Raw genomic sequence first — 26,309 nt, 5'->3', positions numbered from 1 at the left:
TATGATGTCTGCAGTGTTGCAGGCTGAGTTTTGGTTCTTATCGATGAGCACAGTGGTGGAAAGGTGGCGGGATGTTTTGCAGCAGAGTCACGAGGAGGCGGAGAAGACACCTGATTGGCTGGAGCTCAGGGCGGAAGTGCGTCTGCTGTCCCAGCTGTGGAGAAAACAAAACAAGACAAGCTGCGACTGGTGAGTGTCCAAACACAATGGACTGCCTGCTTATAGTTTGATCATTTTGATATGTCTTTAAAGACGAATATATATATAAGACAATACTGCTTGGTAAAAACGCTGTTAAACAGTGTGTTAGCGGGTGATTAACAGGAGGAAGATGTGTGGTTCATGCTGTCCTTCTGCAGAGCTCACGTGTAGGATGTTGTTATGTAACAGCCTGCACACAGCATGCAGACAGCTCAGCCTGCCTCTGCTGTTTTACTCCTGCAGTGATGTTGTACAGCCACACAATAGCTTTTTTTTTTTTTAGCTAGTTATGAAGAAGCAGGCAGTGTTGTGGATCCAATATAATGTAATAGCTCAGAACAAAATGTGCTTGTGAAGGTGTTATTACTAAAACACGTTATACTGTAGAAGCACAAAGTAATTGCTGAGTCACAGCTCGAGGATATGGTAGAAATGCTAACACCTATATGAACAATAGAGTAATGAATCTACAGCAGGGTGTTTCTGTCGTTGGAGGCCATATTGATTGATGTGTCATGTACTCCTCGTGTGTTAGTACTCAACGTGAGAACAGGAAAGTCCAGTAATCAAAGCAGATACACAACAGTACATGATGCAGGGCTGACATATTAATACTTATGGATTAAGTGGGTGTTTGTACCCATGTGCTGGTATTTCAATTATATTGTAGTATTATTTTATAAAAAAAAATCACATTAGATACAGTTGTGCTCATAAGTTTACATACCCTGGCAGAATGTGTGATCTTTTTGGCCATTTTTCAGAGAATATGAATGATAAGAGAAACACTTTTTTTTTCACTCATGATTAGCGGTTGAGTGAAGCAAATTTTTTATCAAACAACTGTTTACTCTTTCTATATCATAAAGACAGCAGAAATTACCCAAGAAACCATAAATCCTGCCAGGGTGTGTAAACTTATGAGCACAACTGTACATTTCAGGGTAAACTAATTTTCCAATCCAGCATATTTGATACCTTGATACCTCATCATATTAATGCAAACACTATATAAAATCCAATAGAGCCATAATACATCGCTTCTAATTGATTTGATAGTTTCATCAGATGTAGACTCAAAGGAATGTTAAACATAAACACTTTCTAAAGTGCAAGGAGCATTTCCGGCATAAGATGAATGCATATTGTCTCATTTGTCGCTCCATCATCTTATATTTTATTACAACTTAGGAGGGTTGGTCTGTACCGCCAATCGAGTTTGTCTACTGCACATACAACCACTGATGAAATCAAAGGTCAAACTTTATTCATGATTTGTGGCCTAGAGTTTTACTAGTATCCCAGATATAGTTGCCTCACCTTGATGTAAGTGTGTAAAAAATAAAAGCCCTGAGTTACCATCAATGGAAAGCCTGGAGTTAAACCCATCTTGTCTACACTGCTTTTACTTGTTTGCAGTTTTTTGATGTGTCATATGGTGTAGAAGCTTTTTTCATGACATATTTTTTTTCCATTGTTTTAGTGTTTTTGACTTCCAGCACGATGATGGATGAGCTGGTGCAGGACCTGGTGTCTGCTCTGGAGCAGCCCTCGGAGCAGAGGAAGCTGTGGGAAGAAATGGTCCTGAGTCCATTGCAGCGGCGCAGACAAATCCGCCGTCGTAGAGGCAGAAAGCGCTGTCGTGAATCCTCCCTCTATCCGCTGGAGCACAGAAGATGCTGGATCGAGGCTTCAGAGTCCAGTTTGGATGAGGCCAGAGCATACAGGGACAACCCTTCAGCAGCCACTGCTGCTTCAGTGGCCAACTGCAGTGACTCTGACGACATGAATTCAACTAGGCGATGGCACCCCGTCATTAGAGGCACGATCAGGACTAGACAGCCCTCCTGGCCTGAGTCTGACTCCTATACAGAGAATAATCCAGGGAGGCAGCTTAGGAGGCGCAGGAAAGTCAAGCGTATGACCTCAGACATCACAGTTACTCTGCAGCAGAAGTTGAGGGTTTCGGGTATAGATAGAAGGCGGAGACACCGGTCGTCCAGGACGCAACATCTGTCAGGGATGAAGAAGAGATCTGGAGGTTGGGTTGGAGCAGATCGCCAGACTGAGGGAGCCAGGCGGATGGGAAGTGAGTGCTGGAAGAGGAGGAAGGCCAAGGAACACCGAGATGCTGCAGACGAGAACATGTCTGAGGGGTAATATGGAACGAAATTTGTATTTTCTTCCTTTTTTATGGAAACAAAACTGTTCTTTCATTATAATAGACACTTAGACCCTCTGGGATAAGATCCAGTCCACATCAGGCTTCCGTCAAAGGTTTTTTAAAAATGATAATAGGTTCATAGTTTGTGAAAAATAAGCAGTTCCAGTTTTCACACGTCTAAATCTGATTTACAGTATTTCAGCTACCAAATGTCAACCCAGTAATTGTTTGAAGAGTCAGGATTAAGACCATCCTGGAGAAGGAGCTCAAAACTCTAAAAGCCCTTTTTACCCTTTAAATGGAAAGTTACCAAGGCAGTTAAACCCATAACATAAAAGTCATGGGCATAACTACTATCAGACAGAAGCAATTAAACAAGGCGACATTTAAGATGATCTATACTGCCTGTCTTCATGGAGCCACTTGTCAATATTCAGCCCATCCTCAACGAAACTAAAAAAAAAAGACAGTATCACAATCATACCAGTCCACTTTAAAGTATTGAGTTGACATTAAAAATGAATGATAGAGTCTCTTCATCTTCATCTCCTATAGCTGAAATGATCACCAGGGAGGGATCTTTGATAGTTATGCCTCCGGGCATCTGCCAGCTCATTATTTCCTTTCGAGAAATATTGTCACAAATAAATAAGTGACTTGGCAAGATATTGATTTGTTTTGAAATGAATTCCTGTCTTGGGCTGGGTAATTAAAGCTGGGCCTGTCCCAGAGTCCCAGAGTGCACCCTCTGTGCATTTTATTTAGTAAAACTAAATGTGGCTCTAACTGGCAGCAGAGAGGGATATTATTACTACAGTAAGAGACCAATTACAATACTGTGGAGCTGCAAAGAGAAAATTGTGGCCAATTTCCTCTGAAATTATATATTTTTTGCCAAATATGAGTTGTTAGCAGTGTTTTCTGGTTTGAAGATCTGTATCTGAACATTGGTTTCAAAGTTAATTAATGCAAGGATTATTATCTCAAATAACTTATTCATCCTTTTGTCTTAAACAAAACAAACAAAAAAAGAAATAGTGAAAAATGTCCACCACAGTAACCTTTAGATTAAAATTTCCAAATATCCCATCCAGGATATGAATAAAAATCCTAAAGATTCAAATCTACAGGACAAAGTCGGCCGTTTCATAAAGGAGCTTTCAGACAACAGTCTCCCTGTTCTTAAGTGCTTTACATAAGATGACATTTTAACAGTTTTACAGTTTTATATAAGAGTCTAAAGTTCAGCTAGCAGCTGTATGAGTTGAAGCTCCTGTTAGGAACCTCAAGTTTGTGTCGAGTCTGCCGCCCAATGGTAGAGACATAGCAGTCCCTTATCTCTTGGCTCATTTTTTCCTGTACTTTAAACTTTTTTTTAAACAAATAATTGCTATGTGAGAGTTTTTCAGAAGAATCTTTGCTGTGGGAAATGTAAGAAATGGCTGCGTTGCAGGTTGCAGGTTGCAGGTTGCAGGTTCCAGTTAATCCCTTCACCTGACACCTACCCTGTCTGCGGTTTCAGGCATTAATAAAAACATTATAGAAATAATTAGTCCTGTTGCTGATGCTCTTGTTTACATGTGTTGGTCATAAAGACACATCAGTATTTATGTCACTCTGTTTTGTTATTAGTTAAAAAATCCTCATTCAAGCTTTAAGTCCAACCTTGTTGTGGAAACATGCTCACTATGACCATGTCAAACATGCTGATGCCGAGCAGATGTAATCTTTAACATAATTTATTGTTAGTAATAGCACTAATTTGTGTTTTCAAATTAGAATTCAGCCCTAATGATGGTGCTTGCTAGTTGAATTTATGGTATTCAGCAGGCAAAGCATAGCTCAGTGTAAGAGAATTACATCACATCAAAATGTAACCCTGTGGTTCAACTTGAAGGAAAATAAGAGGTTAATCATACTGGGTTAGATTATCTTGGTGCCTTGAATTATTGTACCAAATGTTATGCCAATCCATCTGGCAGATGTTGAAGCATTTCAGTCTTTAATGTAGTGATTGGCCAAAACACTGAAACACAGTGACAGATAAATAAAAGCCCCACTGCCAGTAAAAAGGATTAAAGCAGGAAATCCACACATTGTAGCTCAAATAAGATCACTGACTAAATTAAATGATTGTCAGAATAGTCAGTTATGAAATATCCGCAGTGCAATTAACCATTTAGTGACTAATTATTTAAGATCCACTACATTATCACCATGGATAATATCAGGTGAGGGGAGTTATCTTGTTTTCTTCATAAATGTAGGTCTGCGGGTAAAATAGTCCCAATAAATTCACAGTAATGCCGGGCAGTGTAGTCGTGTAAGGTTGACATTCAGTAACAGTCTTAAGAGCCTGGAAGTTCCCATTCCCACATCATACCGTGCTCCAGCCCACTGTATTTCCTTTGAGAAGAAGACATTTGAGGTAACTGGTATTGGGACAGACAGAAGGGTTTACATCTTCTGGTTTAATTTGTGCTGACCTCTCTAGCCCCTAAATGGTACTTGTTTTCTTACTTTATGGAAAAATCAATAGCCGTTCTGACAGAAAACAGCTCCGGAGAAGAAATAAATGGGAACACCATGGCCCGCTGTCAATCATTTCTCACTTACACCACGCCAACGCTCCTGATTGCTGCTCAGTAGACTGCCACAGTTAACCGAGGGCTGAACAATCTAATGGTTAAACTGTGGCAGAGGAAAAGGATAAAAAGGAAAAGGAAGTGGCAGCTGTAGTGAGGGTTTGACAGTGGTATTACAGAAATATTTATACTCAGAGAGTGCATGGTCCATTAGATGTCAGACACAGATGCCACTGGTGAAATTTCTTTTGAAGCACTTTGGCCATTCAATATTTTAGATTGAGTGTTTGGTCTCCAAAAACAAGCCTCTCCTCAAGGTCAACCCTCTCACTGAGCCGAGCTTTGCCTTCAGCCACCCAAGTGCGAGAGGAGCAGATGTTGGCAGCTCCAGTTAGGCTCTACATCCTTCATTAGACCTGGCCCAGCCTGCTGGCACTGAGGCCACCTGGCACCCAGGCTGGCCCAGCAAGCAGGCCTCACCTGTGGGTAGACGCTGTCCCGGGCTCAGCCTCTGTCTCCAGCTGTGTGTTGCGACTGGTGACTGCAACCCTGTCACCAGAAAAAAAAACAAAGCCACCGTGCGTGCTTTTCTCACACTCGACTTCTTCTTGCTGTAATGTATATTTTGAAACTCTATGAAGAGTTTTGGGGGAAGCGGCGCAGCATTTGCTGAAGTTAATTTTCATAAATCTCTGAGACTAATCCAATTACTGCAGCTCAGGGATGGTGGGATAACCTTATAATCAGACGCCCATGGAAGAGGGCATGGATTTGGGTTGGGGCGGCTTGTTTGAAGAGCCCACAGATCCATTGTTATCAGCGCTTTGCCCCCCTCCGTCTCTGCCTCTTCTTTATTCCTCTGCAGAATGAGCCCCGGCTCAATAAATGGCGGCTAGGCTGTAATCTCTGTGCAAACTGGTCTGCCTCTCCCAGGAGCTGAGGATTATATCCTAATGATTAGTGCTCATCTGGATACTGTGTTTTGCTTCACCTCTTCGGCTTGTATAGAGACAATAGAGCCATGTGGGGTTCAGCTCTAAAATGCTGGAATGCGGTTTTTGTTTTTGCCCTTGGCTTTGTTTCACCATGGACATATGGTTCTTTATCTAATTAAGACTTATTTGTTTCTGTAGCACTAATCCATAATAGAATATCTTATTTAGACTGGGGGGGAGAGTGTTATTCTGTGCCAGAGTCAAAGACCAAGTTTGCCCAAAATGTTTGTCAACTTTTCTTGCCAAAGGTCACTGCTGAAGAAAGCAGAGGTGTTTCTTTTGGTCCCAAGAAAAATGGTGATCTCAATTATTCATGGCATTAATTAGGCAGTACTTAATGGAAACGGTCTCACATCGGCCCTGTGCTGCTCCAAGCGACATCACATTACACCTTTAATACGGATACATTTTTAATGGGTGTCTCTAATTAATTGTTAACACTTCTTTTTCAAACTTTGCAGATAGAAGCAAACATATTTTTAAACTTGGAAACTGGAAGAGGATGTCGCACAGCAGGATAACCATCACAGGCTCCTTATTTGTAAAAGAGGCTGTGGAAGAAGCATCAAAACAAAGTGGTAGTTGTTAAGAAAGCTTGTTGCTGTGTCCTCTACTGATGTCAAAGAGTTGGGGCCAGCCCATGTGTCCAGAGGTGGGGTCCAGCTGAGCACAGGCCTGGGGAGTCAGTCTGGAGAGAGGGCTGAGGGGGTGGGACGGCTTGGCTGGGCCAGACATCCTCCAGATTCCCCGGAGAGGCCAGCTCCCTCTCACATCTGCTTCTTACGGATGTGAGAGGGAGATGATGCAGGACCATATGGCCAGGAAGACGTGCAGGCTGGATGGCCGTCTTTCTGATCCTGCCGTCACTTGCAGGCCTCTGCAATATGGCAAAGCTCTGTATCAGCGCATATCTGACCCTCCAGCTTTCTCCTGTTAGCAAGGTCAGCGCTGATCAACAGGAAGCAAAATGCAAGGCAATCAGGAGCATGAGACTCTGTCTTTTCGATGAAGTAGTTTGAACTGAAAAAGCCTTAGCTCAATGACAGGGTTGGTATTTCACATCTTTCTTATTGTCAACTTAAAGTAAAAAAAAGCCCTCCAACATGCAGGAAGCAGATCATTCTAGTATTATGACAGTAGCTGATATAAGTGCCTTACTAGTAGAAGGTGGCTGCACTAAAACTCAGGCAAACACGTGCATTACTAATTACGACTACTAATTCTGGTGCCGATTGGCAAAGGTGACAAATTTAATCATGAAGCCCTTCTAAACGTGTGCATCCCTAGACTCTAAGATCACCTTGTGAAATGTGAATTATCAATTGAGCAAAGGTTCTTGATGGGAACTCAACAGAACAATACTGATATTGTTAAAAGGTATTTATAGATGTACTTGTTAAATTTCTTTGAGGTAGCAGTGACAGCAATGTGACAGTTTGGTCTAATTCAATACAAAGAAAATCTATTTCTCAGCCCTTGTCACCTACACCCCTTCCCTGACCCCCTCTTTCCTCCTCCTCCTCCAAATAACCTTGCAGTGTCTGGAGGTCTTGGTTCAAGGTGGCTGAGGTGTGAGAATGGCAGAGAAACCCCGGGTGGTCTGGGGTAGCAGAGGGGGCACAGAGGGTGAGGAGGCAGCGTAACGGGGTTGCCCGGGGGTTGCCAGAGATGGAGCAGTCATAGGCAGAAGCAGCGGCAGCCCACACAGCAGATGTTGGCCAGTTGTGTGGAAGCGGCACGTCTGTGGGTCGCTCTGTGTGTGTGGGGCACACCCAGAGGGAGGGGCGCGCAGGGGGGAGTGTGTTTCGCTCTCCTGTCATCCTCCACAACGCAGTCCAGATTAGATTGGAGCTGACAGCGGAGGATATTCAATTAGATTGTGCATGTCACTCAGTGGCTTCGATCAGAGCCTCTCCTCATGCCTTTGTGTTTGCCATCGCGACAAGGGAGAACACGGCACGCTCTGTCTTTTTGTGTCATTCCAATTTATGTCGACCTCTAGCTCCGGACTTCTTCATTATTTTTATTATTGAATGTTACATGTTAAATATTGACATCAAAGGGCCATGTAAATCTCTGATTCTAATTGTTCAGTTTTCAGATGCTATAACATTGTCTGACCTAAAGTTCCCATCAGGTTGGAGATAACAAATCCAAACAGAGGTCTTCATCTCAAATATCATTCAGAAAACAGACAGAGGTCAGTGATGATCAGTCACATGTGATGCGTCTCTTCTTTTCTTTGCAGGGAAACCAGCAGCACATGCAGCAGTGACCCCGGCCTGTTCACTAATGATGAGGGAAGACAAGGTATTAAATCATTGAAAGTTCTTACATGCAGAAAACTATGAAGTGCAACAACCTCCACTCTCAATTTATCCCAGCTTGTAAATGAAACCCTGATCTCGTTTTGAGTATGTGAATCCCTCTGATCATTGAAAGAAAGCAGACGAGTCGTGAGATTTGGACGACACCATACGAAACTCCAGAAAAATGCTGGTGCTTCAGAGGGAGGTTTCGATACAATGGGCTGGTTGCTGGGCACCCAGGCGACTCTAATAAGACGTTGTCATGTCGTGTTAATGAGCGCTGAAGCCTTTGCTAATCTCATTAGCCGTGGTGGGGCCAGGCGGCCTCTGATTTAACAGTTGTCACTACACCTTGACTGTGAGAGGCATGGTTCCTGCATGTTCTTTGCTGACTGACAGGTCTGATAGGGGCTGGTTGTCTAGGGACAGGATGGGGGTTGTCTGGTTGTGTGAAGTCAGATGAGCAGTTCGTGGTGTACAGATATGAAGCTGTATGGGAATTTTGTCAGACCCTCAAACATAAAGCAAGTCCTCTTTTTTCAAACTAAAGGGACTCACTGTATCGTGTTCCTGATGCTCTTACTTTGCATCTTTACTGCGAGCACAGTTACAAAAAATGTCCAAACATCCCTGCTGATTTTTTTAAATGACTTTTATTGCACTTAAGATTCTTGAAATTACCATAAAGCTAAAATATGTTGATATTTAGAGATTTTCTTTCTTGTGATGGTAGACAAATGTACCAGTGTTAACTGCTACACCCAAGATATCACCCAGCACTTCATTTGTTGTCTTGGTTTTTGCCATAGACTTATTTGGTGAATAGACTGCACTATTGTAAATGTTAGGTTAGTTGAGTAGAAATATGTCCCAAATAAAATGTAATGGAGCGAAAACATGCTAACTGACACATGATTGTCCCTGTTATAGGCGATGACGAGCAGAGTGACTGGTTCTTCGAGGGAGACTGTGGAGTCGGGACGGGTGTGGTCGGCCTGCTGCCCAGCTGGGACTCAGACAGCCAGCTCTCCCTTGAGGATTCACGTCCTTCACCCACCTTTCTGCAGCCTCCAAGACCCTCACACAGAGGTATTGGAGGAGCACTTTGTCACAGGAGCAGCCATTAAAAATCTTGAGCCTGTTCTTATTGTGTAGAGAGAACGACCTCTCTGTGTTATTCCAGATGTTTGTCTAGGAAAAGAGAACTTATACTGATTTGCTTTATGAAATAATCCATCAGATCCATTGCGACCTTTCAGTGAATCTGGAACTGTTTTATTTTACCTAAATATGAATATTCCTCTCTGATCATTTTGCAGTTGCTGGGAATCGTTATCATTCACGACTGAAACGAGTGCCTGGCTCTGCTGCTTGCTGCATCAGGAGGGATAGACGCAGGCTCCCCAGCAAGGTTAAAGCAAACAGACATGCTCCTCCCAGTAAAAACACTTTTTATAGTGTTTGTTTCTGACTGTGTGTGTGTTTGGTTTGTGTTTTATAGGCAAACGGCATGCCAGTGTTTGTGCAGAGACTCAGACCCTTTTCTGAAGATCCTTACCAGAGAGAGTAAGTTATAGTGTCTGAAAGTCTTCATAAAAAGCAGATCAATATTGAGCTTTTTTAAAGACCACTCTGTTTTAAGCAGGAATTAAACTTTGATACTCTCCTCTTAGCTTTTGGCTGCCTTCTGTTGGAAAACGAGACAGAAACCAGGTATGTTTAAGTTTTGTTTCCAAGCTTCATTATTAGTTTGTTCAGACATTAAAGGTGAAACAAAAAACTAAATGTTCTTGTTGCTTTCAATTTCCAGTTCACACCGTTGTGTCCTATTGACATGGTGACGGAGAGCGCCCGTCTCAGATGTTCCTATTCACTCTGCAGAAACAGGTAGTTGATGTTAGCTCAACAAAGGCTCCTCTCAAGGGCCTATTGGAGAAACCTTTTTTCGATCAAAGCTCAATATATTGATGGACATGTCTCATTTGAATGAATCAGAGCATAGGTCGTTGTTAAGTGGCGTCATTTTTGTTAACTGTGTGTGTGTGTGTGTGTGTGGGAGGATACACTTGGTTGGCTGTGAAGGAAAGACACAATCAAATGTGGGTGACTTTACACATTAACTTTTAACCCTGCTGAAAATAAAGAGTGAGTCAAAGGCGTGTTTTTATAAACGAGAATATTCTGTAATTTATACTGGATGCATATTTTTTAATTGCACACAGATTTCAACAAGGTAACTATTTTCCACTAACCAGCTTTGCCTAATTGACTACAAAAACACTTGTATTTTTCCCCCTAAATATGATTAGATTTATATATATTAAAAAGAAATAATCATCAACTCGTTCTTGAGTTGAAAACTGAGCTTGCACATTTGATCAAAGCCCCTGTTTTTAACAAGTTATGAAACAGACTGGCATTAATACCGATGCTACTTTATGAGCCACAAAAACTTAAAAAGACCATGAGCAACAAAATTGATCATATGTTTATTGTAATTTTGAATCCTGTAACCACTGCCACATGGTAGATCTGAGGCAAGACAGTTTGCAGCAATGTGAAGACAGCTTCCCTTTACATTTTAGACTTCTAAGTCAGTGATACATGTGACTATTACAAGACAGCAGGGTGATATTTCTGTCACAAAACACCACTGTAGTAAATACAGAACAAGATTAGCACAGATGTAAGACTACTGCTCTGTCCACAGGAGGTGCCAAAATTGACAAAAAACTAAAGTTCCTCAAAGGAGCTTTAAGGTAAAACTTGTTAAAATCAACATGAAGCATTGTTGCTACACCAAATAAAGTAATATTGAATGTTTTGCATTCTTTATTTATTGTGCATCAGCAAATACATCAATTATTTTGATTGCCTAAATATCATTCACACAAAGAGAAATCCACAATAATCCTCTGTGGGGTGGAATTAGTTTTTTGTTGGTCACCCTACAAAAAAACTCAAATCTTACTGAGCATTTTGGCTCATTATTACAAATGGAGTGCTTATTTATTGTCTTGTAATACCTTAAAATAAGATTTATATCTAGGCTTGTTGGGTCAGTTGGGCTCATGTTAGGTGTGATGAGATAATGTGATGAGTAATGAGACAAAAACACTCTTTAAGACTTGAGTTTTTGCAGTGCAATCAGACCTCAGAGACATCTATTCCAAAACTCATTCAGGATTTGAGTGATCATTGTTTAAAACACATTTAGCAAAATAAGGCTCTGAGACCCAATAAAGTAATTTAATAAGTTATTTCAACATTTGTTTGTATTCAAGAGAAAGTAAAATCATTTAAAGTATGTTTTACCTACTAAAAAGGGTCTCCAGTGCCTCAAACAAACTACAAATGTAAATGTAAATAAAGGCCCAAAGTTTGAGCTGATCTTATAATAGAAGCTGTGCTTAGATGCAGTAAATTAATAGTTTTCAAGGTCAGTGTTTCCAAAAAGAGAAACTCTGTGGAAGAAGTTGTAATGCAGACTAAAATCCCTGCATTTCTGGGACTGCAGAAAAACATAAAAAAAAGGTTTATCCAGAAGATGTTTGTCAAAGCATCACATGGCTTCCAGTCATCCCTGGATCTGTTGGATCTGCATGGGGGACTGTTGAGACGCCGCTTAGCCCCCTCGGCCTCGAGACTGTGGGACTCCTCATTGTATTGTTTCCACTCTTCCTATTTATGGCGCATTCTTAATTTTGTTTCACACACACTCTTTTTCCCGCCTCTCTCTTGGGTTATTTCACAGAGAGCTGCAGCGCTCCTTGATGAGGGGCAAAAACACGACTGCTATGAAAAGCCCCCGACTTCTTAGGGCTTTCTTTTCTAAACTGGCCCCTTTCTTCTCCACCTGAAAGGTTCCTTCAGATTCCAGTTTGAGGCATTGTGAATACTAATTTCTCTCTATTAAAAAGCCCTCATATCCCTGCCATGCTCTCATTTGAATGGCGGACTCAGGGGAGACCTCTTAATTCCTTTATAGTGGGATTCAAGACCCTTCACTTCAAAAAGTATAAATCATACTCCCAAATGAACGAAGGAGAGAGAGGGGGGATTGACGAGAGGGGCTTCTGATGTGTCCCGTCGGACGGCACGAGCTGAATCCGTCTCCCCAAGCTGCTCAAATCCACTCTCCAGTGAGACGGCTGCTCTGTCCTCACGACCCAGCTCTGCTCACATGACACCCATTTACTTCCTTAACTTCCTCCAAAACACACTGGCATGCAAACACCACGGCAGAATATTAAGTATATGTCAATGAGAAATGCTTTAATTGCTCCTAACAAACTTTAAAACGTCCACTCCTGATTCCACTTCACTATATTTTCATTTCTTTTAAGCGTCCTGGCTGCGTGATCGATTTCTGCCGCTGAGCTCTCATACATCTGACTTTTCTTTGTTTCCAAACACCCTTGATAGAAAAGTGTTTTCTCTGTGGGCCCAGTGTAAGCATTAATCTTGTACTGCAGCCAGGTTGAAATGATACTGTATTAATAAAGCTGTCATCTCCTGTTTGCCGCCTGTTGACGGTCACAATCAGAGATTTGATGCTAAGTGATAAAGGCTGTATGAGGTTGCATGCTGTTTATCCTCGCGTGAGCGGGCGCGATGCTTTGTGGGATTTGGCTGTAATGCTTGGGGCTGGCGGCCACCTTAAAATGCATAACCGCCTCCCACCTGAGCCGGGCAGCCGCAGCTTTTATCTATTGACTTATTTATTTCTAAATGACACTTGGGCTGTGAGATAAATCATAGTCTTACACCACTCCCTTCCCAGTTTTCATTTTAATTGTGAGATCTCGGTGTCAGCAGTTAGTATATTGGTGTGAGTGGCCTATTGATCATTGATTTGGGGCTATTGATTATGTTCCCAGGAGACCCTAATCCTTTCTGATTCATTTGAATACCTCTATTAATCTTGAGATCCTGCTCACACCTGAAGCACCGTGTACTCTAATGAAAATAGATGGCCATTTTGTAACCGCAGCTCTTCACTCCTCTTTTGATTTATTATTTTTAATTGATATATTTGCTTTTGGATGTGGTTGCCAAAATTACAATTGACCCTATGTCAGTGCCGTTATACTCTGTACCCTAGGGACCACGCTGCATTTAAAAGTGTCTCATATGACCTGAAAAAATCCATCCTGAGACTTTTTCTGCAGTGTCCTTGTGCCTTTGATAGAATTTCATCGTCGCTGGCCATCTTCATTACATATAAGCTGTTTTTTCATTGCTCAATGCCTCTGAGTCAATCTTTGTTTTCTCATCACAGTCTCTGTATATTTAGGGACAAAACAACTGGCCAACATCTGTCATGCTGGTAAAACTGATGAATGAACAGATGTTAAATAATAAAAAAAGGGTTGTGCGTTTTTAACAGCTCGCCTCGGTTTTACACTGAGCTGCGTAACATGCTTATAAAAAGCCTTTGGGTTCTGTTCGGAGATGAATGGTGGTGTTTTGCCTTGGTTAATGAGCCAGCTGATGGTATTCTCAGGTTTGATTAGCATTGTGCTGAGCGTCTCAACGGGCTCCTGGCGGCCCCGCAGCAGCTCTGCCCCTCAGCTCTCAGCAGCAGGGGAGGGCCCGTTGCCTCCCTCCAGGCTGCAGGGGCCAAGGAGCCGCTCGGCCTTGGTGTAATGAGGGAAGAGATGGAGGGATGGACCTCCACACATTAAGACCAAATGCATCAGGGTATTACTTTTAATACCGCAGGCGTGCCTCGTGAAATAATGCGACGTTTAAACGTGGATCGATTTTGGAATTAAAAAGTTAGTTTGCAAAGATTTACTGTGGGGAGTTCAATGCCTGAGCTCTTTATCAGGGGCGCAAATGGCTGGTTATGTGCTGTCCGACAGAGGTACGATTGAGGGATCGATAGGCGCGTGATTTACTAACTGGAGTACAGGTAATCAATAAGTATAAAAGTAAATGAAATATGCATTACTGGGATTTTATTAGAGAGGGGTAGCAGGGAGAGAATAACGGTCAGGCCATTTATTTTTATATCTATTGATTATACAACATAGAGACTTCGCTCAAAGCATGCCCTGCTCAGCTCTCGACACCCCGTGCCTGCACAGCCGTCATGTGATTTATGGGTGCTGAGGTCACAGAACGCGCTGCCTGTTAAAAGGCTGCCCTGAAGGGGCCTTATTGTAGCATGTGCCTGTTAGAGCTGTGAGCTTTATGTAGCCTGCAGACCAAGATGAGCTGGTTGGTTAACAAGGAGCTCACACTCTGTTGTTCCGCACTCTGATAGGTTATTCTCAAACTAAATCCTATATTATTTTGAGATTTTCTCAGAGATGCATTCTAGTTTGTTATTTCAAACATGCAGGATTTTATCTCTTTTCTTGTCATCATACCCTGTAGTCACTCCCTCTCTTTTTTCAACCAGTCTGTCCTCCTCCTGTGCACAAACACACACCAGCACATCAGCTGCAGCCAACCCCCCCCCAGTGATGGAACGGACCTTGACCTTAACTTTACATCTCTGACTCCGGTGCTATTAAGCTGGTGGGGGGGCTTTTCCTATTTCAGGGCTTTGACATATGACACAGGAGGCATAGAGCAGGTGTAATTTGTTTGTGTAAACTCTGCAATGACTCAGCCACATGCACCCTAGCACCCCTCCCCTCTCTCTCTCTCTCTCTCTCTCTCTCTCTCTCTCTCTCTCTCTCTCTCTCTCTCTCTGTTGAGAATACGTTTTAATGAAGAAAGATTAAGATGTAGCAAAATATGAACCATACTAAAGCTGAATGTAAGCTGTACTGTTCATGAATGTGCAGCGCTTGCATATATTGACTTCTGTGAAAGTATTGTATTTCTACATGAAATCCCACCAACATAAATTGTTGGTGGGAGCAGCACTGTTATACTGTGAGTAATGTCTAATCTCTCTGTCTCTATGTCCTCTCAGGCAGACTAACGTCACTTTGGGGCTGTTGAGCACAGGAGAGTCCAGGAGGAGGGAAACAGAAGCTGTGTCCATCACAACATCAGGTAACACCCTCCACACATAGTCCACTGATGAATCCCTGGACTCTTTATTATTATTTTACTTTCATTACTGGAGGTGTTATTTTATGATTGGTGACATTAAGTGTTTAGGCGACATGCCTGAAAGAGACGGCTGAAGGTTGCATTTTTCTAACGTTAACTCTTGTACAGTTTTAGCCTTTATGTCTGCATGGCTCTGGGGATGAAAATGATCGTCTGTCATGAGTCTACCACTTTTTGTCTGGACTCAAATGTCTCTGTTTGTTTTGTTTTGTAAAATATATTTTGGGGCATTTTTGCATTTAATCGATAGGACAGCTGAAGAGAGGCAGGAAATGTGGGGAGTAGAGAGTGGGGGAAGACATGCAGCAAATGGTTGAGGCCGGGAGTCGAACTTGTGACCGCTGCAACGAGGAGTATAGCCTCTGGACATGGGGTGCATGCCCCAAAAGTCTGTGATTTGAACTGACTTTTTATCCAGACATTCACGGTGCTCTGTGGATGAAACCTAATGACCCAAATCAAGTCACTCTTCTCTGGCAACATCTTGCAGTTAGAAGTGAAATATTTCAAAATGTAGCACAGACATTCATGCCCCCCTGTTGACTATATAATTCACAATCATGTCAAACCTTTTAAAACTTTGCTTAAAACTCTAATTCCCATAAACCTCAGCTGTTATCATGGTATGTGTTGATTCTGAAATGTTGGCATTCTTACATGGTGTCAAAAGTGAACAAAAACTCTTAATGCAGTGGTATGAACAAACAAAAAAGCTCTGATATTAGAAACTCTATCTTACATCCATTTCCTTAAACTGTGTCACTTTCTAGATTGTAAGTGATGGGGAAATACTGTCCCCTCTTTTAAGGAGATAATTTAGACAAACACTTGTCTTATTAAGTTGATGAACATGGCACACATTGTAACAGTTTAAAGTCTTGAGTGCCATCATTACGTTTTAGCATATAAGTATTTTGATTGCAGCATTTAGCTTAGTTAGTCACCCTGATGAAATATAACCGTAAGATAGCGCAGACAGCAGCTCTACTCAGACTTCAGACTTTTTCTCTTGATGCATTTTTGTGATTCCTCTTAAATGAATAAAATCAAGTATTTGAGGATGTAATTGCAGAGGGAAGTGCACAGTTAGCCTTTGTTTCCATGTTTTGTTTGTTACCTCTTTGTTTGAAGCCGAAGAGTTGTGGGATCAGCCTATTGAAGGTGGCACTGAGCAGCAGCCGTTGTGTCTGTTTGGACCAGTGGAGCTGCCTTTTTTCATTAGAGTCATGGCTCGGGGCCTTGTGTCTTTGCCGGATTGAAATCTGAATTGGTTTGTCCACCTCTTCCTCTGTTCTGTGGCCCCGCTCTGTGCTCCGCTTTCTGTTTGTCATTTAAATAACAAATGCTGGTAGTTCCCTGATTTACTGAGGGGTGCAGGCCTCTGATGTGTATTAATATCGCTGCACAGTGCACTGTACCAGGCTCCATCATTCATTTGGATAAAAGAGGTGGAATTTAAAAACAGCCAGTGCTTTACTTGGATACAGATTGCATCCATTTATTGCACTGAGTGATGGAACGGCCTGCGACTCTGTCCTTCACCTCCCCAGCGCTCAACCACTTCCCATAAAAGTAAAAAAGGATTCACCTCTGGCCCTTAAGGACCCCTCGCATTCAACACGCAGAACAAGGGGCATCCCTCAGTTTTTCAACAGTTAACAGATCCAGAGTAGTTTGTAAAATGAGTAAAAGAAGGATAAGATGCACTGAAATCTTACAAAAATGTTAGCTTATTCATTCATTTTTTAAAAATGAAATAAATCAACGATCTTCTCTCGCAGAAAATGCAAAAACAGAAGTCATGCTTTACAGTATATCATTGAAATTTAAACAATATTCTCTAATGTGTTTCTTAGAGGAGAGTTACTTTAATGTCTCCTAAGATTTTATACTGTGTTTCTGAATTTGGTATAAAAAAAACAGAACATTATGCAACATCACATTAAAGCAGATTTCCTGATCTGACCCCCACTCTCCTCCCAAAGCCCTGCAGAGTGTTTCCCTGCTTTGTGAGTCTAGTGCCCCCTGTCCACCATGATTTATCATGCATCCCATGTCGTCCAATGTCAGTTTCTGCAGCTGCAACTGCTCTGTATAAATCTTTACGTTGGCAGGCTGCTGTACCATGTCTCTCCTCAGTAATCTCACCACCACCAGGAGATGCACATTCACTCTGACAAGCTTTCACTCTCTGTGTACAAATTCTGTTTTGTTGCCATTCTGCCATGAATGTGTGCAGAGACAAAAATCCCATTCAGTGGTTTGTTGAGTGGTGTTGTTTTCTGGTAAACATCTTGTTTGCATGAAGAGACTACATTTAGTAGGAAGGAAAGCATGGCTCCCTGTGCTGCTCTTAGTGAACACGACAGGCGAGTCTTTGTTTGAGTTGGCCAGAGGAAGTGGATTGTTGTATGTGTTAGCGGTTGATTTGAAACTCTGTAATCAGGAGTGAAAATAGTCTGCGGCTCGAGGTGTCTCACAGGGCTCTGTGGGGAATTACTGAGGCGGTACCCAGCTGTTGCTTTGTCTTCTTTCTTTACCCTTTTAGCACTTCCATGGCAGTGCTGAAGCTCGTGGTGGGAAAAAAAGGACAAAAAAACTTATCAGGCCAGGTATCTGTTTGGATTAGATGACCACTCCATTTCTCAGCCTTAAATTGGCTGTTTTCTTCTTTTCACACCAACATCAATCCAACAATCCAACTCAATTCAACAAGTCCTCACTAGATTTTGAACAAAGAATACATTTTATATGTTCTGTTATACCAGGTATCATTAAAAATATTGATAGAATTTATTTATTTTGTTAGATTAATTGGGACGTTAAGCGTACCTTTTTTGAAAATTTGATATTTCTTTAGGGGACCAAATTTCACAGAAAACCATGTTTCCAACAAAGTAGAGCCAAATGAATACATTCTTCATTCACCACAATTTTTGGAGAGTTATGTGTAAGGCAAAGATGAATCATTGAGTGTAAAGTTCCTGATGGATTTTAATAGCCTTGGCTGATCTCACACACTGACTAATTAATTATTGCAATCGTACTCCTCCCCTGCTGTCGCTGATAATGCCCTTCATCTTTATCTCTATGAAGAAATGATGGCAATAAACCAAAACGTGAACTTATCCCATGTGCTGTATTTCAGCCACAGTTAGAGTTTGGAGCTTACATGCAGGGATGATTGACCTCGTCAGGCTGCGAGTGCATAATCTCTGAATGTCGGACAGACCCCCATGTTGGTGCCCAGGCAGAGGCTGGCCCTTGGTCAGCCCGGCCACCTCTCCTCTCCCCTCCGTCTTCATGTGTCTCCTTGCCCGAGCAAGACGGCTGCTTGACAGATCACCTGCGTCGGAGGCCCGCCGTGTTCCTGCCCGGCGGTCCGGCCCCCTCTCATTAATGCCCAGGCTGGTGCGAGGGGCCGTATGGCAGCACAAGACAAATAACGCTACCACTCAGCCATCACTTCTGCTGACAGAAATGCAGCCCACCGCACTATTTCGCCCTCTCCGGCTCCACTCCGCACCCTGCTCGCGTCCTTCAAAGAAACCCCACCCCCCCTTCCCCACCCCCACCCATCTCCTCCATTTCCACCTGCACCTGCCTGCCTGCGCTGCTCCACCAAACTTTCATGGTGGTTTTCGCTGTTTCCTGAGACTGAGCTTTACACTGAGACCCACACAGGTTGATGCAGCCTGCAGTCTTTGTAACAACTCTGACAGTTTTCTGTTCTGTTTCATATTTAAGGATAAAGTACTAGTTTTTATTCCAGCTCAGGATGTCAGCTGCTTCTTGCCTCGTTTGTTTGCAGACCCTCTCAGAAGGAGGTCCGATTTAAATGCCCCATTCTTTCAATTGCATAAAGAATCACTAGTGTGTGTTTATGGGAGAGAGAGAGAGAGAGAGGAGTGTGAGTGGGAGAGAGAAACACAAAGGCTAATCATTAAAGAGCTATTCAGCCCTGTTCATTTAAGTGTGGGAATCAGCAGGCCCATTACTGTCAATGTGTAATTAGCTGATTAATAAACAGGGGGAAGGGGAGTGCTCCAGGAAGACCTGTAATGATTGTTTTTAGAGAGCATCACATGAGAGCTTATTAAGATGGTAAGATGGTTCCATTCAGCCACCCATTATCACCCACAATAAATGCATGTACTGTAATTCTCCCATCGACAGAAACCTTTGCCATGTAATGTCTTTATTGACCTTGATGTAAAAAACAGTTTAGTGTTCTGGCCATTTTTTATTTGAGCATTGGATTAACATTAATCACTTTTAAACTTGCGTGTAGTGGTCACATAAATAAATGAAGGTGAGTACTAGTAATGAGGCGATGTTTTTTAATTCATTTCTTATTAGACATTAACTAAGTATGGTTATTCAAGTGTTATTGTGTCTTATTAAGTCTTGTATTTGTTTGATCAACTTGATTCTTGCAAGCTAGTACACCTAACTGCTGCTTTAGAGAAAATGGATTTCATTGGGCGGAAGAATATAAACTCTTGATTTGGTCTCATGGTTAGGTGTGGAAGAAAATGTCGGCAGTGTGTGAGTATAACACTGTGTCTTAGAAAGATCAACAACATGTAGTGTGTTAGACATGTTCTGGTGACACTTTAAGAGGGACTCAAAATGAGGAACTAGATGGGACTACTAGCAGCACATAAATATAATCAAATCTCATGGCTCATTTGAAAAACAGATATGAAGGGTTACAAAGTAGTAATGTAAAAAAAATCAGATTCTGCCATCAGTTTAATCGTTATCTTAAACATTGGTGACAGGTCTCTAAAAACTCTCTTCTCTCCTACTTAAAACTGAATTACCTAATAGTATATAAGTAGTAAAAAAAGGATTTTAACCTTTTAAAATAGTGAACTACTTCTTAAAGTTCCTATGAGGAACTTTTTGTATGTGTCGATTTTGGCGCCCCCTGTTGACAAGGATTACATCTTAAGTCTTGGCTGATTTCTTCCTCTATTTGCTTATGTAGTATTTTTTGTTTACAAAAAATCCCATGTTGTTGTTTGTTCATGATCAAACGTAACACTCACTGAGAGTCTGCAGTGATAAACATAAAAACGGTTGCTTCTGTGGCATACTTGTCCAAACCCCCCATTACAGCAGTTTCAGGCTTTAAAAACAGCTCTATAGAATTATCCTATCATTATGTTAAGGGACTCATTTACTTTTGCAGCTCATGAAGAGGCATCATTATTCATTTTAGTCTGTTTCATAACTGTATAAAAACTCCTCACAGGAGCTTTAAGCATTGATGCATCAGAATTGTAAATCTTATATGAAAGATCAAAATGAATAAATCAATCACATGGTTCGTTTTTATGCAGAATCAGCACTTTTATTTTGAATACTTACATTTCGATCTTTACATACTCTGAGTGCAGAACCTTCACTTGTGATTTAAAATTTGAAATGTTGAGATTATTTTTAACTATCTGTTCTGTCAGTGTAAAAATGTGTATCAGCAGCTTACCCTGATGGTGACCTTGACCTGAAGCAGACGCTAGTATCTGCCCTGTGCATGTTCACACACCTACAAACCAAATGTTCCCAGCCATGTCTTTGAATCTGTCAAATAAGAAAACCTCTGAATTTTGATCCAAGCCTTCGACTATGTTTAACCCGGGTGTTTGGGTTGAACCTCAGCAACGGTTAGTCATCATTCCCTCAAGAAATATTAATCAATTATCTTGCCCGCCGGATCAGTTTGGGGAAGAAGTCATCTGGAAAGAGGCACAAGCAGATATAATGGGAAGGAGCAAAAGCACATGCCACTGAATGCTGTAATGCCTAATCCTTTGAGACAGCCCAGAGCCACAATGTCACTTCTAGTTCCCTTGTCCTCTGCTTCAGGACTGCCTCCCCAATGTCTTGTGTGACCGTTGCTAACTTTTTTTTGGCGGGGGGTGGCTGAGATCAAGAAAGATTTATTTATCAAGCATGTTAGGGAGCGCAATTGTTTTAGAGTTCCTCTGTCTGCTGCAAAAATTGGCCCCGGTTCTCTTTCGGATATTTCCCTTCCCTGTCTGAAACAAAAAGCTTCATGAAGGTGAGAGAAATCAAGAGAATGTCTGGAAAAGAGGGCCGTCAGTGAGATGTGTACGTGTGATGAAGGGAGTTCAAAACATACAGCTTCTTACACACTATAACTGGAGAGGGGGGAAGTTAAGCCATAGGAGCAGCACAGATTGGCCTTTTAATAACCGTGTCCACAAGTCGTATGGGGCCAAATTGGATTTGGCTCACTTGACCAAAACCTCATTAATATTTAACCTATTAGACGAGGATTGCTTCAAAGTTTTATTTTAATATACCTAAAAGAGTGAGTGATCCATGAGTGCTGGACTACATTTAGTCCATGTTTGATAGACCATCCATTCAAACATTCACTGAAAATATGATATATGTGTGTATCTTTAAAGCTAGGGTTGGTAGTCTTGGAAAACTAGCATGAATTTGAATGTAGCATTTCCTCATGACTCCGTCTAACCCCTCCCCTCCTCCCTCGGAGCTCCTCCAAAACGACGCCTGATCCGGACCACAGTCCTGAGCAAAGCATCTCATCGGGTCAGAGGGGACAGGCCCGAGTAAAATCAGGGGAAGCAGAGGCAGGGGACGGGGAGTGCACGCCGGGGAAATGTACGCGCAGGAGGCGGGCAGAACAGCAGGATGGGATTTGAATGGTTTAAAATTTTGGCACCCAAAAAACGGTGATTGGTTTGTGTTTTCCCAGGTTTACTCTGGCTGTAGATAGCAGCTTTTCTTCGCTCTTTTTTAGGAACACATCATGTAATGATTGCCATCAGGACATAAAGATCATTTTAACCAGTGTAACAAAAAATGTATCTAAATCTGATTACCAACCCCAGCTTTAAATGTTTGTACTCATTGTTGAGTTACAAGTCCAGAATATGATATGTGCTTTTTTTTTCTCTCTGCAGCCAGCAGCTCGTTTCAAAATGATCACCAGAGAGAGGAGGCGCAGGGAGCCAGCAACACCTCCACTCAGGAGGCTGTGGGACCAAATGCAACATTTTCACTGTCCTCCAATCCAGCCCATCCGGGGAGTCTCCCTCAGGGGGGACCATAAACCTGGCCAGATAAGTACACCTAAGTCCAGAAGAACCTACTAAAAGAAAAACTACCGTGCCAGAGAAAGAAAAGACTGAACCTCCTCTTGCTGCACAGTCTTAAGAGACAAAGAAAAAATACAATCACCACTCCTCAAATCAGCATGTTCCTGCTAGATCCGTCTTTCCAGGTAGTGTATTAAGCATGACAAATGTTAATGCAATCAAGCCTTGTTAACCCTCTGCCATCTCCTCGAGGAAGAGAGCAGCTTCAAGAGGCTCCTCGTTCTACTCAAGACTTGACGGCTCCTCCTGTTTCCACACACACGGTCTCCGGGCCACCTGCTACCACACAATCCAGCAATTATGTCCACTCTGGTAGCACAGTGTTTGTCAGTGGGAACACTGAGAAGGTAGTCAGGTTTGGTGCCATGTAGGATTTTGCTCTGCGTTATGCAGCACGTAGGTAGCTCCGAGACATATTTGAGCATCAGAATGTTTAGCCACCACATGCTGCTACAAAGTTCTGAGAGGCGGCCACCGATAGAGAGCCACACAAAGTACAGGCCTCCTATTAGCATGGATTTAAAACGCTACAGTTTGTACAAAGGTGCTCATTAGCACTACACAGAGGGAGTGTGGTCGTGGTCCTCGGAGGCCTGCCTCTGTTCTCCTCAGCTTACCTTCCATATTCAAATTTCCCCAAATGTATTTAAGTTCAAGGCTGCCTGCAAATCCTTTTAAAGAGGCCGTTTTTCAGCTGGATTAGTTGCTTTTGGGGCTTTGCAGAGGCAGAGAAAAGGAGTTGGAGGAGCTGCTGCAGACCGGAGAGGAGAGTCAAACACAGTCTTTTCACCTACCCTTGGGGTATACATTTCCCTGACTCCTGCACCATCAGATGCATTAAAAGATCAATGGAGGCATACAGTGAGATCAAATACAACACTTTTCCAGGCTGGTAAACAAGCTGTATTTTCAGAGAAATGCACATTTATAGGAGGCCAGTGAAGTAGGTTTAGCTCGACCTGAATCATAAAGGTGATAACTGCTGTAGTCTTTAAAAACAAAAGTGTACTCCTGCACATAATCAAATCATCTCTGCTGGCAAGTATCCTGGAGAAGTATTTTACAAGGACAGCAAAGTGAGTTTTGTTTCTGTCTAAAATAAAAAGCTCATTTTTGAAATCTTCCTCGCACCAAACACACAGGTATGCACTTTGTATAATAAGCATACAAAACCTGTTTAGGAAAGCAACCACATTATCTTCAGCTGCACACTGCATGTCTTTTTAGACACTTTAAAGCCTTATTTAAGAGAAGAATTGCATTTAGTAGAATGAGATTTGCCAATTAATGTGAGTTATACGTCTGCAATAATCCGTCTGAGAAGACTTTATGTGATCATGTTGGCCAGGGATGACATTTATAAATGCTGTGTGTGCACACTCGTCTAAATGGATGCTTCACACAAGACATCCTGCCACAGGAATCAGTCAAAGTGTTGAGGCAGGGAGCAACCCCCATCCCCTCCCTCGCAGATACTCCCCATATGTCCACTGGAAGTCCAGTAGTTGGCTCTTCCCAGGCCAGAAAACGCAGCTGATTGATAGGACTCACATCGGATGAGCTTAGTAATTAGAAAAAAGGAGCTTTTGATAAATACATTGGTGACTTCTTTGAGACATATGTCCCTTGATGCTGACAGGTATTGACTGTGTGGTGTTTTAAGGAGCGCTTCTTGCTGTTGCCTTATCCGTCAGTCCGTGTTTTGGTGCCAAGGCATTGACGGGGGGAGGAAGACGCATCATTCCAGATACAGTTCCATTAGCAGCACGAGTGGGGAAGCACCTCGCCTGCCTCTGTGGTAATTAGCAGTCACTATAACGACATCCCAGACAGACTGTATGCCCCCAAAATGCATTTCCAATGGCCAGGAAGTGGGGGAAACGGCTTCCGCACAGCCAGTCAATTGCCCTGTTACAGTTAAGGAATCCAGCGGCTTGGTACCACTCATATTTCATCCCAGGTAAAGATTACCTGTCAGGCCCATGGGAGATGTATTGATCTGTTTTCCTTTTTCCGCCAGCAATCACCTGACAAAGGCACCTAGGAGGTGAGTGAATGAGTGATGCCTGGTCCGTTTGCTCGGGCGTAGTGGCTGCTAGTGTCCACTGATGGGTGGAGAAGTGATGAGGAAGAGGAGAGATAATGCAGTCATAAACTCTGTTTGAACCTCCTCTGTATGCATGCAGGGCAGCCCCCCGGTCCCCCTGAGGTCACAGGTCAGTGGGGAATTTGACTTTTTTTTTTGGCTCCTTTCTTGTCGGTGGCGTTTGTTCTTGCTGTGTAGACTGTAGTGATGATAGTAACACATGCAAAAAGAGCCTCTCTGGTTCCTGCTGACAAATGCATGTTGCGAGTCACTGTAGTTCAACTCACTTTGGGTTTCAAAAGGGTTCCAGTTTGATCTGTGAGCTCTCCTTACAATGAAAGCCAACCTTGTGTGGTCAGGGTTTCTGGTGACTGTCAGTGTGGCAATGCTGCACCAGCAAGGATCAATATATTTTACGTCAGCTCGTGATTTCTTGGCAGCTAAAAGTATTTATGTATTTGCCTTGTTTGATTGAATGTCAGAGTTGATATTATCCATAAAGCCATGCATTCAAAGTGATAGCACTGTTTAAAATGTGTAGTATTTATGATGTGATGCTTAATTACAGGTCCATTAATTGAGGATTTAGGGCTGAGGACATTACATACATAAATTCAATTTGATCTGAGATAGCAGATATGTCTCTAATTTTTTTTACTGTCGTATTTTTTTAATTTCATTTACAAGGATTTAAATATATCTGCCTGTTATCAGGGCACTTAGGCAGCTATCTACATTTGATACGTAGTACAAATAGCATCTTATCTCACAGGCTGTTATCTTTATATTTAATAGCAGTGGAGGCATGCCTAATTGCTTTGCAAATGATCTAGAGGATTACTCCTCCCTTAGAAAGCCTGCACGGTGTCACTTGATGTTAAAGAGACATTACAATGATAAAATTCAATCAGACCTGCAGTGCAGTGTTTATGCAGTTTTTTTTTTTAAATAAATGTCAGCATGAGGTGGATACTTAACTTTTGAATAAACTGTCTGAACATAAACATGAGCTGTCATGGATACAAACTGAACTCTGTAAAGTATTGATCATTGGGTTTTAAAATGATGTGACATGATCTCTTAAAATGTAATATGTTGCCTTCATGTCGAAGGGGATGTCAATGATTTCTCATTGTATTGAGTATTTATTGAACAACTTGTATTATCTATTTATTTCCAGTGCTGATTTTTTTTCGTGCAATAAATGATCATTTGTGTGAAACATGTTTGTGAAGATGTGGCTTGAGATCAATGTTAATCTGTATACACATACTTTGTGTTCTTTTTGTCAGTAGTGCAGTGTAAAGAAGGACAGAACAACGTGGAGCATGTGATCCTCTTGTTTTTTATCTCTCGAAGGTTCCTGGATGATGAGGAAGCTTGAATGTAACAGTAACAGTTCATGTTGTACATTATAACTTCTCAGGCAGCAGGATGCCTGCTCTAAAATCATTCTTTTTATTCTATGTTTTCCTGCTTTGGAGATTGAATATGTTAAAAATAGTTGATTAATTAACTAATATTTAGACTAAATTAATCTCCAGACACATCTATAATTAAGAAATCATCAGTATTTTTTATAGGGGGTGTCTGTGTAATTTTAAGTAAAAACATGGGAAAAAAACTGCAATATCAAAATATGGAAACACAACTGATTGGGGTCATTTGTGTGTTTCTATCATAGCCTGTGTGACTGAATTAGTTGGATAACATAAACAGACATTACTTTACCAGTTTC

The 26,309-nt window shown here is 41.9% G+C and overlaps 1 protein-coding gene across 1 annotated transcript; it reads left to right on the top strand.

The window, feature by feature from the left end:
• The first annotated feature begins 155 nt into the window (after positions 1 to 155).
• LOC117805786 (G patch domain-containing protein 2-like) lies at positions 156 to 25,793 on the top strand. The gene is made up of 10 exons (XM_034674339.1): positions 156 to 189; positions 1,685 to 2,357; positions 8,194 to 8,255; positions 9,185 to 9,343; positions 9,574 to 9,665; positions 9,756 to 9,820; positions 9,928 to 9,967; positions 10,065 to 10,141; positions 15,186 to 15,268; positions 22,291 to 25,793. Exons 2-10 carry the CDS (start codon positions 1,705 to 1,707, stop codon positions 22,437 to 22,439), a joined length of 1,380 nt encoding a protein of 459 aa, XP_034530230.1. The 5' UTR covers positions 156 to 189; positions 1,685 to 1,704; the 3' UTR covers positions 22,440 to 25,793.
• Positions 25,794 to 26,309: the final 516 nt, after the last annotated feature.

This window comes from Notolabrus celidotus, chromosome 22 (assembly GCF_009762535.1).
Source record: "Notolabrus celidotus isolate fNotCel1 chromosome 22, fNotCel1.pri, whole genome shotgun sequence".
NCBI classification, from domain to species: Eukaryota; Metazoa; Chordata; class Actinopteri; order Labriformes; family Labridae; genus Notolabrus; species Notolabrus celidotus.
This window is presented reverse-complemented; position numbering and strand designations above follow the sequence as displayed.

Coding starts and splice junctions, on each gene's coding strand:
- LOC117805786 (XM_034674339.1), top strand. CDS start 1,705: ATGATGGATGAGCTGGTGCAGGACCTGGTGTCTGCTCTGGAGCAGCCC. Junction 9,821..9,927: donor GAAGATCCTTACCAGAGAGA/GTAAGTTATAGT, acceptor CTCTCCTCTTAG/CTTTTGGCTGCCTTCTGTTG. Junction 15,269..22,290: donor TGTGTCCATCACAACATCAG/GTAACACCCTCC, acceptor TTCTCTCTGCAG/CCAGCAGCTCGTTTCAAAAT.